The sequence below is a fragment of the Anolis sagrei genome, chromosome 6 (genome assembly GCF_037176765.1).
Source record: "Anolis sagrei isolate rAnoSag1 chromosome 6, rAnoSag1.mat, whole genome shotgun sequence".
In the NCBI taxonomy this organism is placed as follows: Eukaryota; Metazoa; Chordata; class Lepidosauria; order Squamata; family Dactyloidae; genus Anolis; species Anolis sagrei.
The window spans coordinates 59641768-59659136 of record NC_090026.1 but is presented as its reverse complement, the minus strand read 5'-3'; the positions used below and the strand labels follow the sequence as shown (position 1 = coordinate 59659136).

Below are 17369 nucleotides of genomic sequence, written 5' to 3'. Positions count from 1 at the left end.
TTTCAAGAAGAGTTTGCTCCAGGCACAGTCAGCCCATTGTATGCTAATCAAGGTGGTCAGTTGAAAGATTCACACCTAGCCCAACTTACAAAAGCCCTTTGTCTCACCCTGGTCATTCCACAGATATATAAACCCCCTTTTTTCCCAGTTCCAACAGACCTCACTACCTCTGAGGATGCTTGCCATAGATGCAGGCGAAACGTCAGGAGAAATGCCTCTAGAACATGGCCATATAGCCCGAAAAAACCCACAAGAACTGGGTTGTTGTTATTATTTATTAGGTCTCTTCCAACTCTATGATTCTATGATTCTCCCCCTCTGCCTCAAGACCGGGCGGAAGCACTGCGGGGCTTCTTCTGCTCACGCAGCTTCACATCCGCTTCCGCCCCTGCCGCTCTTCCATTGGATGCTGAGCTGCGGCGGGCTCTTCCGGGTCTGAGGGGAGCGGCGTTCCGGCGAAAGCTTCCTGGTACCCCATTGTTGGTGTTGTTGCCCGCTGTGCCGCCGCCGCCATGAACCGCTTGTTTGGCAAGTCGAAGCCCAAGGCGCCGCCCCCGAACCTGACGGACTGCATTGGCACGGTGGGTAGAGGGGCGGCGGGTGTGGGGCCTCCTCCTCCTCCCCGGCTGCCTGGTTCCTCCTCGGGGCCTTTCTCCCCAGTCCCGCTCCTTCCGCCCTCGAGACGCCTCTCCTCCCTCTGGCCCGGCTTCACCTCAGGGCCTGAGGCCCACAGGCCTTTTTCTAGCTTCTCCGGCTTCTTTGTCAGTTTCCAACGCCGTTCACTCAGAATTGGAAACTGCCCAGGGTCCAGTGTGTCATACTCCTGGGTAAACGTATATGGGACTAGCGGTCCCCTGCCACTAGTTGCTGTGGCCCAGTCTGGTGATCTGGAAAAGTAATGAGAAAGTGTTGGTTTCTTTATGCTTGTGGGTAAACAGTATTTCTTGCTGTTTCTTTGTCAGTGTTGATGTGGAGATTGTCTGGTTTGCCTACTCTGGAACATGTAACATATCATTGTCCTTCTTTAGGGGTCCCTTTCTAATCTATGATACTGCATCTGTCATATACGTATATATGTGTGTGTGGGAATGACTGCATGGCCCTTTGTCAGGAGGGCTTTGGTTATGTTTTCTGGGCACCACAGTTGAAAAGAGGTATTGACAAGCTGGAAGGTGTCCAGAGGAGGGTGACTAAAATGATCAAAGGACCGGAGACCATGCCTTATGAGGAGTGTCTTAAAAAACCGGGTATGTTTATTTGGCTAGGAGTAGAATATTATTAGAATATTGAGGAGCCCCCGGTGGTGCAGTGGGTTAAAGCGCTGAGCTTCTGAGCTTGTTGACTGAAAGGTCGCAATTTTAATTCCGGGGAGCAGCATGAGCTTCCACTGCCAGCCTTAGCTACTGCCAACCTAGTAGTTTGAAAACATGCAAATGTAAGTAGATCAATAGGGAAGGCAAGGGTGCTCCATGCAGTCATGCTGGCCACATGACCTTGGAGGTGTCTATGGACAACGCCAGCTTTTCGGCTTAGAAATGAGCACCACACCCCAGAGTCAGACATGACTAGACTTAATGTCAGGGGACAACCTTTACCTTGTATTGTCGAAGGCTTTCATGGCTGGAATCACTGGGTTGTTGTAGGTTTTTTTGGGCTATATGGCCATGGTCTAGAGGCATTCTCTCCTGACGTTTCGCCTGCATCTATGGCAAGCATCCTCAGAGGTAGTGAGGTCTGTTGGAACTAGGAAAAAGGATTTATATATCTGTGGAATGACCAGGGTGGGACAAAAGACTCTTGTCTGCTGGAGCTAGGTGTGAATGTTTCAACTGACCACCCTAATTAGCATATAATGGCCTGACAATGCCTGGAGCAAACATTTGTTGAGAGGTGATTAGATGTCCTTGTTAGATGTCTCTCTGTTGTTGTGCTGTTGTAATTTTAGAGTTTTTTTAATACTGGTAGCCAGATTTTGTTCATTTTCATGGTTTCCTCCTTTCTGTTGAACCTTTACCTTTTTTTAGAATATTATTATGCACAGATCACAACTATCAAATCATTTGGTACAGGGTTTAGAAAACTGTATTTTCTAACAAAAGAATGCATATTCTCAGCACTTTTTTTCAATTTCTATACAATTTGTTCAGATGGATTTGGTACCTTTTGGAAACAATATGCTTTGGACATATGAGACAACATGGTTCAGTGTAAAAGGTGCAAATGCTAGGAAAAGCAGAAGACAACAGAAAAGAGGAAGGCCACACAGCAAGTGGAAAGACACAACCGAGGAAACCAACAGGGTTTTTAACAACAGAGTATCTTGGAGATCTCTCATCGGTAGGGTCATGACAGCAGTTGACAACAACATCTCAAGGGGTAGACAGGAAAGGCCAATGCCATTGACTGGCAAAGGGAGGCATCTCCTCTTCATTCGCCCACAGTCTTTTAGCACAACCTTCCCCAAAGTGCCAAGTCATGCACCTGAAGCCAAAGGGCTCAGGAGGTGCAGCCCAGTTGCATTTCAACACACACAAAGCGGCTTCCCATTTAGATTACTCTGGTCAATACACATTTTGGGGCCACAAATGTTTCTGAGTACATTTGACCTGCTGATTCCCAGAATTGTACCAGTTTCCCCTATCAGCTCTAGTTTTTGAGATACAGGACATATGGCATCTGGGAAACTAAAACGATCAAAAGGCCTGGAGGACAATGTCCTATGAGCAGTGCCTTAAAGAGCTTGGTCTGTTTATCCTGCAGAAGAGAAGGTTGAGAGGAGACATGATAGCCATGTATAAAATATGGGGAAAGATGTCATAAGGAAGAGGGAACAGGCTTGTTTTCTGCAGCTTTGGAAATTAATAATAATAAACTTTATTTATACCCCACCACCATCTCTCCCAGTGTGGACTCGGAGTGGCTTACATGAGGCCAAGCCCAAACAGTAAATTAAAATAAAATAAAAACCAAAACACAAGCAACAACACAGTAAAATACATAAAACATATGAATACAATAAATAGGCAATATACAAATACACCATCCACAATGACAATGAGAATGTGCAAGATAAAATGTTAAAACTCAGGATGAGATAAAAGAGGAGCAGATTTGTAAAGTAAATTGTTAAGCAAGGTGTGTGTCAAATTGGTGTTCATGCATAACAGCTAGAGTTATGCCATCTGTCCAGTTTATTATCTTCATTTTAGAGGGTGTCTGTCAGTGACAGATTGAAAGGCAATTTGGATTATGTGTGCCTAATCGGTCTGTGTTAGTTTTGTATACAAATAGTGTGTATAAAACATGAATTTCAACTTTCTTGTTCTCCTCAAATGCCACATTCCATGTCCCTTGTTTTGAACAAGTCACATGCTAATGTGTGGGCAGTTCTGGTTGAAAACCCAAACATGGAATCCTATGCAAGGCTTCTGTGCCTTGTTTTATCCTTGTCATCTGTCCTTTTTCTTCATCAGATTTTCAGCATCTCTTCCCTCCCATCCTAGTATGAATAGCCTTGTGCCAGAGACGAATGTTGCCACTAAAATAACACATTGTGTAAAAAACCTCCACTTTTTAACTTTGCTTTTAGCCTGCACATCTCTTAAATCATAATTTAAAATGTATTGTATTTCTTTCCATTCATTGAACCTCACTTTACTATTATTTTATTATTAGTATTATACTACATTTATACTCACCCCAGTGGGGGACTCAGTGTGGCTTACAATCCATGGCATACAATACCGCATTACACATATAATAATAAACATAACATATGAATTTAAACAACTAACATATCAATTTAAACATACAATAATAAACATGTGATAATAATTCGAATATAAATACAATAACAAGCTTAGAAGTAATTCAAATAGAAATACAATAAAAAAGCTTAAAAGTAAACATACAATAATTCAAATATAAATACAAAAAAGAGCTTAAAAGTAAACATTGAATCCCAACCAAAGTGGGCTGATGGAAAAAGTGGTCTGAAGCAACAGGAGAGGCAGGGGAACCCTGAAAACGAGCACCCGCACAGGTGTTCCAATGTCCAAATGATGGGCAGCGTGGCTATGGAGGCACCCGCCGCAGGTATTCAGGCAGCTGGTCAATGGGTGGCAGTGCGGCGAGGTTGTGGGGGCCATGTTCTCTCTCTGTTGGGTCAGCTGGCTGGAATGAAGGTGTGGCTGCAGGTCTCCTTGTGGGTAAGTCCAGGGCTGAGCAGGCAGCAAAGCTGGATGGCAATACTCAGGCCCCAGGGTCCCTCTTGCAGCAGAGCCCATCAAAGCTCTTCCAGGCCTCTAGGTCAGACCTTTTATGTTCTCTCCTTGGAGGCTGCTGGGTCAGCTGGCTGGAATGAGGGTGTGACTGCAGGTCTCCTCGTGAGTAAGCCCAGGGCTGAGCTGGCAGCAAAGCTGGATGTCAACACTCAGGCCCCAGGGTCCCTCTTGCAGCAGAGTCCAACAAAGCTCTTCCAGGCCTCTAAGTCAGACCTTTTATGTTCTCTCCTTGGAGGCTGCTGGGTCAGCTGGCTGTTACATCACTGGCCAAAATCCAAAGGACAATTGCTTCTGTGTGCTGCCTTTTATGCTGCATGGCGAATTATGTTTGAAATTGAGGAAACGGTTGAAAGCTGATTGCAGTGTGACATAGGGTTTTATTGGTGATTATTTATTTATTTATTTATTATTTAAACTTATATGCCGCCACTCCCCTGGGGCTCGGAGGGGCTTACAAGAATAGCTAAAATCTAACAAAGTTTAAAAGCAATTTAAAACAATTTAAAAACAACAGTATCAAACATTAAAAGCCTGTCGGAACAGGTATGTCTTGCATGCCCTGCGGAAAGCTGGTAAGTCCCGCAGGGCACGAACCTCAGGTGGCAGAGCATTCCAGATTGATGATGCCACTGCTGTGAAGGCTCTGCGTCTGGTTGCCGCTAGACGCAAGGTCTTGACACTGGGGACCTCCAATAGATCTTGGTCCTCAGAACGGAGGGATCTCTGGGGTTGGTAGGGGGTGAGACGATCCCTCAGATACATTGGTCCCAGACCATGCAAGGCCTTAAAGGTGAGTACCATCACTTTGAAAGTGATCCGGTGCTCAATTGGTAACCAATGCAGCTGTAGTAAGATTGGTGTTATGTGGCATCTCATCGGAATTCCTGCAAGAAGCCGAGCAGCTGCGTTTTGTACCAACTTGAGCTTCCGAATCACTGACAGAGGGAGGCCAATGTAGAGGGCGTTACAGTAGTCCAGTCTTGAGATGACCGTGGCTTGGATCACCGTAGCTAGGTCGTCCCTGGACAGGTAGGGGGCCAGCTGTCTAGCCTGCCGCAGGTGAAAGAAGGCGGTTCTGCTCACGGTGGAGACCTGGGCCTCCATTGTCAGCAGAGGGTCCAAAAGGACTCCCAGACTCTTTACCAATGATGACCGGCGTAACGCCTCGCCATCCAGGGTGGGCAGATGGATGTCCCCACTGCCCGGTCCACCCAGCCATAGGATCTCCGTCTTTGCTGGATTCACCCTCAACCTGCTGGCACGCAGCCATCCAGTAACGGCCTCGAGGCACTGATGGAAACAATCGGGTACAGAGTGATGGTGTATGCTAAAGTATTCTGTGCTGCCGTCTTGCATATTCATCTTTGTATTCTGAAATACTTAGGAAGTAACATGAGCAGAACTGCTTTTGTTGGAATTATTCTATGCAATGATTATGTAACGTGTACCCCACATTTTACTCCAAACTGGAATTCAGTTGTGTTTTCATGTTATTGTGATTTGTATAATAGCTATTACATTTTGCAGAGTCTTGAGAAGTCATGTCCTCTCTCCTCACCCCTCCCATCAAATGATGTGGTTATGATATAAACACTATGTTCTGCTTGATTCTTTTGCTTTCAGGTTGTCAGTGGAAAGCTAGGTGTCACACCTTTGGTCCGGCTTTGCTCTTGGATTGCTAATCTCTACTGCTGTGCTTTTTGTGAATAATCTCTCTTGTTAAATGGAATCTGATTTTTAAAAATGTATACAGTTTTCAAGTTTGGTGTTTCCCATAAAGGCGATTTAGTGAAAGAAGGCATATGGGTAGTTGCTGGTTAGTTGTGCGATCCTTTTTGAGGGGCGTTGAAGGCCATGGAGGTTGGATTCACAGGTGTGGGCATAGAGAGATAAGAAATGTTAAGGTATAGTAACTGTACAGCCAATTGTGATTTTTCATATGTTTAATGAGCACTGACAGTATATTATTTTGTAAACCTGCTTACTCTTTTGCATATTTTTCTTCTTTCCTTTCCTTTTTCGATTGCCTGTTTTATTTCTTATATACACTATAAAACAATACTATTTTATTTTAAAACGTTTGGTGTTTGATCGCAGAATGACATGCTTGAGGATCTTTTGTAATTGCTGTACTGACTCCATAGTCTAGCATCCTTTCAACTAGCAATAGTGATTTTTAAATTCTTCCTTTTGTTACAGGTGGACAGCAGAGCAGAATCCATTGACAAGAAAATTTCTAGACTTGATGCAGAACTGGTGAAGTATAAAGATCAAATGAAGAAAATGAGGGAGGGACCTGCAAAGGTATGATGTGAGCAACATATGACCAGATGACTCATTGCAGAACTAGTTCTCCAGGTTTTGAAGTTTTGATTAACTTTTTTTCTGTATTTGGTTCAGTACAGGAAGTCCCCAAGTTACAAACATCCAACTTGCATCAGAGTTCTAGTACAAACATGGGGGATGGGCGGTGGCACTAGGTGGACCCAGGGGCGTACACACCTGCCAGCAGCGTGCACTGGGCCTTTTGCAGTATTTGAAAACGCACAGTAAAAATAAATAATATATATACTTTTAGTTTTTGTTAGTAAGACATGGGGTTAGAGCCACTGTGAGATTTGTGCTGCTATCTGTATTCCCATGAGATTTAATCCCACTTTCTGTCCCTGAGACAATTAGGACAGGAAATTCACTCCTGAAAAAGTTATCATGAGAAAAAAGATCCCCTACTGAAGTTTTTATCACCAATCCTTGTTTCTGTGAGAAGCCAACATTTTTAAAATCCAATTGTCACAGGGCCAGGAAGCGAATAATAATAATAACAATAATAATAATAATAATAATAATAATAATAATAATAATAATAGTATTTACCACCTCACTTCTGAACAGTTGCACAGGCAGCAAAATAAACATTACAGGGGTGTTAACCCTCCCTATGCTATCAAAAACTGCATTGAGTTATACTTCAAAAATGTACCTCTTTCAAGTTACATACAAATTCAACTTAAGAACAAACCTACAGAACCTATCTTGTTTGTAACCCATAGACTGCCTGTATTTAATACCTGTACCATATATCATAGATCTAAAAAAATCTCGTAGGTAGTAATGTTGTCATACTGAAAGTAATTGTTTTATCACTGCTGATATGAGCAGTGCTCTCTCAACTCTACCCAACAAAGGGCAGTTATTGAAGAATGGTGTGTGAACACAAAATTCCTTCCCACATTGAACGTTTTGACAGTCATGGTTTTGAATCTGTAGTGAGTATCACATTAGATGTTAGCTGAGTTCCTTGGATTTGAGTCTTAGCATAGCTATAAACTTGCTAGTTGGTATTGAGCAAGACGTTGTCTTTCAGTTTCTGTTTCTAGTCTATAAATGCCAATATAGATTACCTCTCAGATTTGTTGCAAAAGAGAATAAAATGTTTTAACTATAAAGTTTTATTGTTTAAAATACAAAATATTTAATGAATTAAATTATAAAATATTTTACTATTTTAAAAGGCTGCAAATATGAGTACTTCAGTTTGCGTTAGGCTTAGTTAAGAAAATGTAAGAGCCAGTGTATCTTTGTGTTTACTTGAAAGTGGATACCAAAGTTCAAAGGCCACTTTGTCAGAAACTTATATTTACCGTATATTCTGGTGTATAAGACTACTTTTAAACCCAAGAAAATCTTCTCAGAAGTCAAGGGTTGTCTTATACTCGAGGTCGTCTTATACGCGGGGGTAGTCTTATACGCGAGGGTAGTTTTATACACTGGGGTAGTCTTATACATGGGAGTAGTCTTATACAGGGGATAGCTTTATACACGGGGTAGTCTTATACACGGGAGTAGCCTTATACGTGGGGGTCGTCTCTTATGCGGGAGTAGCCTTATATGCCGGGAGTCGTCTTATAGAGCGGGTGCTGAAACTTCCAATCGGATTGGAGAATCTGTGGTTGCCGCATATGGTGGGGGGAGCTAAAAAATGGCAGTGGCTGCGTCCCTGCCTTATTCAGCGACTATATGAAAGCATTAAGGGAGATGCTGTTTCTAAGCAGTTCAAAAACGGTAGAAGAAAATCCATTCATCAGGATTCGTGGACTTAATGCGGTCCCGATGGTGAGGTGAAGGGGCGCCTCACCGTAAAGATGTAAGTGAAGAGTGTAGCAAGCTGCAGGTGTCCGGGGCGCCCGGGATATGGAAAAAAGAGATAGAGTGGTTTTGGGCCCAGAAAAACACACCTCTTTTACCTGTCTGGCCCGCCCTTGTATCCTATTACCGTACCTCCTAACCCGCCTCTCAGATCCTGCTCCTGAAGACTGCAGGTGCGCATGTGCGAGATCGGAGAGGCAGAGAAGGAGGTACAGTAATAGGAAAATGACCATATTGAAATCAAATCTAATGCTTTTTAAAATTTTATTTGGTGTGCTTTGGAAGAGAGGTAGTCTTATACGGCAAATATATCCCTAACTCTATATTTTAATTGGAAAAGTTGGGGGTCGTCTTATACGCCCAGTCATCTTATATGCAGTATTTATGTCAAGATGGTGATGAGGGCAAAATAGGTGCTGGATATTTAAATTATGTCTCTTGAACTCCATGGAGGAATATTTTGTTTGGCTAGGAATTATTACTGCACGGGAGCTCTTTAGAATTGGTTTCTTCAGTGACTGTTTATACTCTCAAAATACATGTATGTTCATAAACCATATTGGCTATTATAATAGAAAGGTAGTATATAGTGCTTAAAACAAGTGTTGCATTCAGCCATTAATTTTTACTGATAACTTACTGCCACCTCTTTTTTAGAACATGGTAAAGCAGAAAGCCCTGAGAGTGTTAAAACAGAAGAGGATGTAAGTTTACTTCTTTTTTTAATTAAAGAAATGGGCTTGAACTCTTGCCAGCAATGCTATTCTCCAACCACGCTTCCAATTCCTCTTTGTCTGTGTGAGAGGAATTGTTTTTATTGCTTATAATGTAGGTGTGGCCAACATGTGGCCTTGAGACTTGCATGCAGGCCTCAGCCCCTCCACTCCATAGAGGGTAGGTCACTCACCTCCACCCTGTTTAAAGTGTTTTAAAACCAGAAGTAGATTTCCAGACACTTCTTCATTCGTTTTGGAAGGTATTTTTGGGAGCCTGTATGGTGTAAGGAGAAGGAATAAGAGATAAATTCCTTCAATACATTAAAAGGAACAGCAGTCAAGGTACCTGGTTATCCAGTTTAGATTAGTAAAATTACATAAAAATGGTTTGTGAAATTCGGATTCAGTAATTTTCCCCTACTGGCTGACTTATGAAGATGCAATTTACATTGGCGGGAGGGCCTTCGCACAATTAAGACTTGTGCGCCAGCTGCGACTGTACCTCGTGAAGTTGGATCTGGCCAGGGTGGTCCATGCCTTAGTCACTTCCAGATTGGATTACTGTAATGCACTCTACATGGGGCTGCCCTTGAAAATGGCCCGGAAATTTCAATTTGCACAACAGTTGGCAGCCAGGCTACTAACTGACGCTTCTTACAGAGAGCGGTCAACCCTCCTGTTTAAGGAGCTCCACTGGCTGCCATCCATTTTCCGGTCCCAATTCAAAGTGCAGGTTCTGACCTAGAAAGCTCTGAATGTTTTGGGACCCGCTTATCTGCGTGACTGCATTTCTGTGTATGAACCCACATGATCTCTTCGATCATCTGGAGAGGCCCTGCTCACGTTCCCCCCTCCCTCGCAGGCGAGATTGGTGGGGATGAGGGAGAGGGCTTTCTCGGTGGTGGCCCCCTGACTTTGGAACTCACTTCCCAGGGACATCAGACATGCCCTAAATCTGGCAGTCTTCAAGAGGAGCCTGAAAACGTGGTTGTTCCAGTGTGCCTTCCCAGAATAAGGAAAACTCTCAGCAATATGCCCTCAAAATGCACTTTACCATTGATTTATGACTGACTGCGTTCCCTCACTTCTCTCTGAAAATGTTCACGTCACGTCAGCATTATTTTAATTTTAATTTATTACAATGGCCCGGCCATTGGTTTTTAAATGCTTGTATATCACTGTTGATTGTTTATTGCTTATTTTTGTTTATGTGATTTATATGAATTGTATTGTATTGATTGTTTTATTTGATGTTTTGTTTATTGATGTATTGTGGGCTTGGGCTCATGTAAGCCGCACCGAGTCCTTTGGGGAGATGGTAGCGGGGTACAAATAAAGTTTATTATTATCATTATTATTATTATTGTGCTCAGACTGAGCAACATTTGGGTTAGGGTCTTGTTAACAAAGCAGAGGGGGAAAAAAGAATTACATTTTGAAATCCGGGATTGAACATTGTGGCTCTACCCTGCCACGGCCCATAGGAAGTTAGGTTTAATTTGCATTTGTATACTTTGGAGACACAAGGATTAATTTATTACAGCAGCATTTTTCTAGAATTCTCCTCACTTTGGGATATGGACTCAGCTGTTCACTGTTCATCTGGAAGGAGAGTCAGGCATTGCAGCAGCAGCATTAGCCTTTCACTTACAGCGTTATTCATGACTATAATATGTTTCAAATATAGGTATGAAAACCAGCGTGATAACCTTGCCCAACAGTCTTTCAATATGGAACAAGCCAATTATACCATCCAGTCTCTGAAAGATACCAAAACGACGGTAACTTTTTTATTTCAGTTTTCATGTCAATATTTTGCTTGTGGTGTAGTTAGTTTAAATATAAAATATTTTTCTTGTTCTAGGTGGACGCCATGAAAGTGGGAGTGAAGGAAATGAAAAAGGCTTACAAGCAAGTGAAAATTGATCAAATTGAGGTGAGCTTTTATATCAGTTTAAAAGACTAATGTGTGATAAGAAATTAGACTTTAACAATGTAAGGTTGTACATGTTTATTTTTATTTTACATTTGGAATTAGGTCAAGTGTTTTCCCCTTTCTCTCTGTCTTTTACTCTCTTGGCCTCATGTAAGCCGCCCCGAGTCCCCTTGGGGAGATGGTGGCGGGGTAGAAATAAAGTATTATTATTATTATTATTATTATTATTATTATTATTATTTTCCTCTCAAGGACTAAATATTGTCATTACGGGTTTGTATTAATCAAGCTGTTTTAGATGCTAAAACTCCTCCATTGGTAGCAGTTTAAAAGGTGCCTGGATTCAGTCAGTCAGTAGCACCATTAATTTCAGTGGGTCTTCACTAAATATAACTAAAAAGATCCTCCCAATTGATCAAGATTCTGTTGATCACTTCAGACAGAAAAATAAGCTGTAATGAATACTGAAAAATCTTTACATTGGTGCCTTATTTACCCCAATTGGGATGTTTGTAACTTTAGGACCTCCAAGACCAGTTGGAAGATATGATGGAAGATGCTAGCGAAATTCAGGAAGCACTGGGCCGCAGTTATGGAACTCCAGAAATAGATGAAGATGACTTAGAGGCTGGTATGTTACACTCACTGTGTTCTAGCAAGTCTCTGGTTAGGTAACTTGGGGTCAAGACAGACATGTTGACATTTATTTACTATTTAATTATTTAAAACATTATTTAAAACATTAAAAAACATTTATCAAAATATTAAAATACCCCATTTAAAACCGTCCTAGTCATCCGTGTAAAATCTAATTGGCCTGGTCATCTTTTCTATTGCCACTTTATTGCCTGTCCCGAAAACTTGGTCCCACAGCCAAGTTTTTACCATCCTTCTAAAGGACAGGAGGGAGGGGGCTGACCTAAAGGACAGGAAGGAGGGGGCCGACATGATCTCACCAGGAAGGGGGTTCCATTACCGGAGAGCAATCACCGAGAAGGCCCTGTCCTTCGTCCCCACCAATCGTGCCTGTGACAATGGTGGGACGGAAAGCAGGGCCTCCCGGGAGAATATTAATCTTCACGATGGTACATAGGGGGAGATGCGTTCGGACAGGTAATTTGGGGCGGGGCCGTTTAGGGCTTTATAGGCCAAAGCCCTAAAGCTCTGTCTTGTCTAAATTCAACTTCAGTTTGCTTTCCCTCATCCAGACCGTCACAGCGGCCAGGCACCGGTTCAGGACTTGGACAACCTCCTTAGCATCTGGTGAAAATGAGTGATAGAGGGCCTCCCTTCGATCTTCTGGGGAGGCCCTTCTTTCACCCCTGCCAGTCTCACAAGCTCGCCTTGTAAGCACAAGGGAGAGAGCTTTTTTCTCAGTGGCTCCCCGACTCTGGAATTCACTACCTGGAAAAATTAGGAAAGCCCCTACCCTAGAAACTTTTTAAAAGAACCTCAAAACCTGGTTCTTCCATTGCGCCTTTGGTGAATAGGTATTCAATCCCACATTATCACTCATGTGCAATGTTCTGTCACTGGAGTATACGTTCTCCCCCTCGTGGGAAAGCTTGATTCCACAACTCCCACTATAATGAGCTCTCCTCCACAAATAATTTGTTTCTCTTTTATCTCACCCAAGTTTTTAAACAGTTTTAATTTAGTTCTTCTTTTAACCATTACATGTAGCCCGCCCTTTGTCACTGTGTTTGTGTTTACTGTAATTTTATGGTGTTGTATATTCATATGTTTTATGTAATTATGATGTTGTTTATTGTTTGCGTTTTCGGTTTGCGTTCGGTCATTCTTTATTGTAAATGTTGTTTGGGCTTGGCCTCATGTAAGCCGCTCCGAGTCCCCATTGGGGAGATGGTGGTGAGGTACAAATGATGATGATGATGATGATGATGATTATTATAGAGTTGGATGTCATCTGCGTACAAATGGCATTGAACTCCAAAACTCCGGACATTTGCTTGACAGGGATGCAGTACTCCTGCTGATTGCCATTGCTGCTTTCATGCCACTAAGATCTGGTTCTTGTTTGCTTTTCCCATTCTATTATTCCGTATTATTTTGTTTTTTAAAAATTGTAGCCCCGAGAGCACAGCCTATTGTGTTTTTATTGAACTTAAATCAGGTAATCTTTTAGACTAGAGGATGGGATTCAATTTTTTAAAATTGATAGCTGATAATTAGTATCATCCTATGAGGGGTTGTTTTTGTTTGAAGAAGTGTTCTAAATACACTGAGAGCAATATTTTTAGAAATACTAATTGCGGCAAGTGCTGCTATGTTTTATTTTAAATCAGCTAAACCTTTACCACTATCAATTTTGATTTAAGTCGTTGATATGCTGGCTGATATCCAAACAGGGGATGTCTCATTAAGAGCCACATCCACTGTTTTAACGTGGTGAGATGTGTTCCACACTGGGCATGCATACTCAGCAGCAGAGTAGCGTAGTGCAAGGGTAGATGTCTTCACTGTGTCTGGTTGTGATCCCCAGGTTATGCTAGTCAGCTTTCGTATGGTATTGTTTCTAGCACCCACTTTTTGCTTGATATTCAGGCAGTGCTTCTTGTAGGTCAGAGAACGGTCCAGAGTGACTCCCAGGTATTTGGGTGCACTGCAATGCTCCAGTGGGATTCCTTCCCAGGTAATCCCCAGAGCTCGGGATGTTTGTCTGTTCTTAAGGTGAAAAGCACATGTCTGTGTTTTAGATGGATTAGGGATCAGCTGGTTTTCCCTGTAATAGGCAGTAAGAGCACCTAGAGCTTCAGAGAGCTTCTGTTCAACCATCTCAAAGCTCCCTGCTTGAGCAGTAATGGCACGATCATCAGCATAGATTAAACTCTCTGTCACTTCTGGCAGTGGCATGCAACTTGAGCCCTGCTACATGCACAATGGAGGACCTCCTTGCAGCAACACCAGAGGCACTCCAAGTGGCCAGATAGTGGTCAAAGTTCATTTAATCAACTACCAAGCTTGCAAACTTTGTGTTTTGTCTGTTTGTTTTGTTAAAAATGTAATACAAATGTCTGGTTGCTCCTGACACGATAAATAAACAAAAATAAACCACTATCAATTATCACTGTAAACATTTTCCATTTTAACAACAATTCTAGAACTGGAGGCACTGGGTGATGAACTTCTAGCTGATGAAGATAGCTCCTATTTGGATGAAGCGGCATCCGTTCCAGCTATTCCAGAAGGCATGCCAGCTGAGGCAAAAAACAAAGTGAGTCTTGTCCCTCACTAACTCAGGCCCTTTCATATGCAACAGTATTTCCCCCAAAATCTTACCAAATTAGAGCACATTTTTGTTAATTTTACAAACTTAAAAAAGATGTGTCTTTCCTTGTTGGTTTTATCTTTGTCTCAGAGAATAAGGGATGTGTACATAATTTTTGTTATTCATAAAAATGCAGTGCTACAAAAGCTATGTTAGGATCAAGTCACCTGTCCTGCTGAACAGTATTTAAAGAAACTTCACTGTGATTTAGTATAATGTCTATGATCATAAACATCATAAAGTATGAGTGCAATGGCAGGTTTAATGTTTGCAGATGCAGATATCTTGGTATATAGACAGGAAATTAACTTCCATTGGCTTATAATGGGTATGCTTGGTACTAATTTGTGGAATACTGATTAACCTTAAACTGCCTGTTTTCTGTTTCACAGGATGGTGTACTGGTGGATGAATTTGGACTCCCACAGATCCCAGCAACATAACCGCTCCCATTCATTGGGAATGCCGTCTTATATCTTAGATATTTCTAAGCAAAAACATTTTGAGATTGTAGGAATCCTTGTTTTCGGTGCGATGGTTTGGAACATGGAGTGAACAATGAATGTTAATTCTCCTTCTTTGAAGAGATTTTATTACTAGCTTTTGTATTAAAAACAAGGAACTGACACTACTATTTTCTGTGGGATCCACTCAAATATTCTAAAATATTGCTGTTGTAGATATATTGTATGAAAAAAAATGTGGGATTATTTATAGCTTTCTTTGACTTCATGTTTCCCTGGATAACAGAGGGCCATAGTGGTGGTTTATCTTAAAACAACATTATTATGATCATGAACATTTTCTAAGAATATTTCCATTTTTACTCCATAACTTGCTAACCTTAAGTGTAACTGTATAAAGAAATATATGCAAAGGAGATTACCATCTAGAATTCATTTTGACATAAATAGTATGCTATATAATGCATCTTGATCTTATTGTATGCTATTTTTTAAAACTCTATTTCAGTTATTTGTAAAAACCAAACTGTTAATCATTTTAATAATATTGGTCTCCAGGTAGTAGATATAAAGCAATAATAGTTTCTTATTTCTACATAGAACCAGTTTGTATGCAGTTGTCTTGGAATGACCAGATTTTCCCAAACTGATGAGGCATTGTTCCTTCATGTTTGTTGTTTGGAAGATGTGTAGTCCAGGTCAGTGCCTGATTTGATAAGGAACCTTCATTCAAAAGGGAGCCTCATGGTGGAGAAGCCACTGATCCCAGTAGGCTTTCTCCGAATCTCATTTTCAAAGCCAAGAATCCCCTCCCTCTCTCTATATATATATCTATATAAATAAAAATGTAATGTTTGTTTGTGGGATTAACATAACTCAAAAACCATTGGATGAATTGCCGCCAATTTTGACCACAAGACACCTACTAACCTAAGGAGTGACCATCACACGTCACTTCACTTCACTTTATTTCTTAATTTGTCGCTCTCCACCAAGGTGCTCCAAGCGACTTACAATCTAAAATAGCATTTACACAATATAAAAACATTCAACATAAAAACATTCAACAGTGACTATTTGGCAAATTAGATCTGATTACTGAAATGCGCAACCAAACAGCCAAGTCTTGAGTGCCTTTACAAAAGGTCGCAACTCCGACATTGCTCTAATGTATGGAGGCAATGAGTTCCACGGAATTGGAGCATAGGTCAAAAAAGCTCTACACCTTGTAGCTTCCAGGTGTACCTCCCTAGGGCGGATCGAGGTGACCACTGATGGAGAAAAGGAATTGATTTTGTCATTTGGGAGTTGTAGTTGCTGGGATTTATAGTTCACCTACAATCAAAAAGCATTCTGAATAGAACCAAATGTGGCACACAGGGCTCCCATAACCAACATGGGCATTGACCTTGAGTTTGGGAGTTGTAGTTCACCTACATCTAGAGAGCACTGTGGACTCAAACAATGATGGATCTGGACTAAATTTCGCACGAATACTCCATGACCAACAGAAGATACAGAAAAACAGAAAAGGCCACCCAGTCCAACTCCCTTCACCCTCCTGACAAAGAGCCATCTAGTCATAGATATAGATATATATGATTCACACAGAGAGAGATATAGTATCCTAGATTTGAAAAGGACCCCTAAAGAAGGACAATTATATATTGCATGTTCTGGAGTAGGCAAACCGGACAATCTCGACATCCAACACTGAAATACCGTTTACCCACAAACATAAAGAAATTACATATATTAGAAACACTTTCTAATTACTTCATTTTCCAGATCACCAGACTGGGACACAGCATGGATTGGCCAAATAGTTCAACTATGTGATCTTACTGGCCATACTAAATATGAAACTTGTGTTGTTTTCCATAAAAATCTATTCCTAAACTCATGTAAGTCATGCATAAAGGAACAGGTTTCAAAAATTCCTAGAACAGGCAAATGAAATTTCTTTATTGCGTTTCTCAATTTATGTTATTGTAAAAGAGTTGCATTCACTTTATTAAGTAGTCAGAGCACTTGTTCTATCATTTTAGTTGATTTCTGCTAACTTTTCCTCCTTCCACCCCCTTTAATTTTCTCTATGAAGAATATCCAGAGCTCCAAGACAACTATCTGCCTCGGAGGGGTGGCCATCAGCTAGACTTATTGTGGACAGGGGCAGCTTGTTTTATTCTTACCATCATAAAAATAGACAAGTGACTTAGCCAAGTGGATCTCCTTTTTTGCAAACACAAGGCAATCACTGGGTCTGAGTTAAAAGAAAAGGTTTCATCAGGAATCAGAAGGCCAAAGGGATCATCAGAAAAACTTCAGATTTTCTGGATTGCAACTCCCATTTCTCACTACTGGCTATGCTGCTAAGGGCTGCTGGCAGTTGCAGTTCGTTTCTGAACTGCAACAGAGGATCACATGATTTCCATACCTGATCTAGTTAATCCGAATGGCTCTAGAAACTGTATGTACACAACATATTCCAGATTTTTGCCATAGATTTGGAGGGAGGTATTCAACAGTGCTGGT

At 41.4% G+C, this 17369-nt stretch overlaps 1 protein-coding gene across 1 annotated transcript; it reads left to right on the top strand.

The window, feature by feature from the left end:
- Positions 1–413: 413 nt before the first annotated feature.
- On the top strand, positions 414–15300 carry CHMP5 (charged multivesicular body protein 5). The gene is made up of 8 exons (XM_060781460.2): positions 414–581; positions 6483–6587; positions 9087–9133; positions 10833–10926; positions 11010–11081; positions 11604–11712; positions 14204–14316; positions 14763–15300. Exons 1-8 carry the CDS (start codon positions 513–515, stop codon positions 14811–14813), a joined length of 660 nt encoding a protein of 219 aa, XP_060637443.1. The 5' UTR covers positions 414–512; the 3' UTR covers positions 14814–15300.
- Positions 15301–17369: the final 2069 nt, after the last annotated feature.

Bases quoted from the DNA above. Each gene is read 5' to 3' on its own strand.
- CHMP5 (XM_060781460.2), top strand. From the start codon at position 513: ATGAACCGCTTGTTTGGCAAGTCGAAGCCCAAGGCGCCGCCCCCGAAC. The intron at 10,927-11,009 runs GTAACTTTTTTA...TTCTTGTTCTAG, and splicing joins TGAAAGATACCAAAACGACG to GTGGACGCCATGAAAGTGGG. The intron at 11,713-14,203 runs GTATGTTACACT...CAACAATTCTAG, and splicing joins TGAAGATGACTTAGAGGCTG to AACTGGAGGCACTGGGTGAT.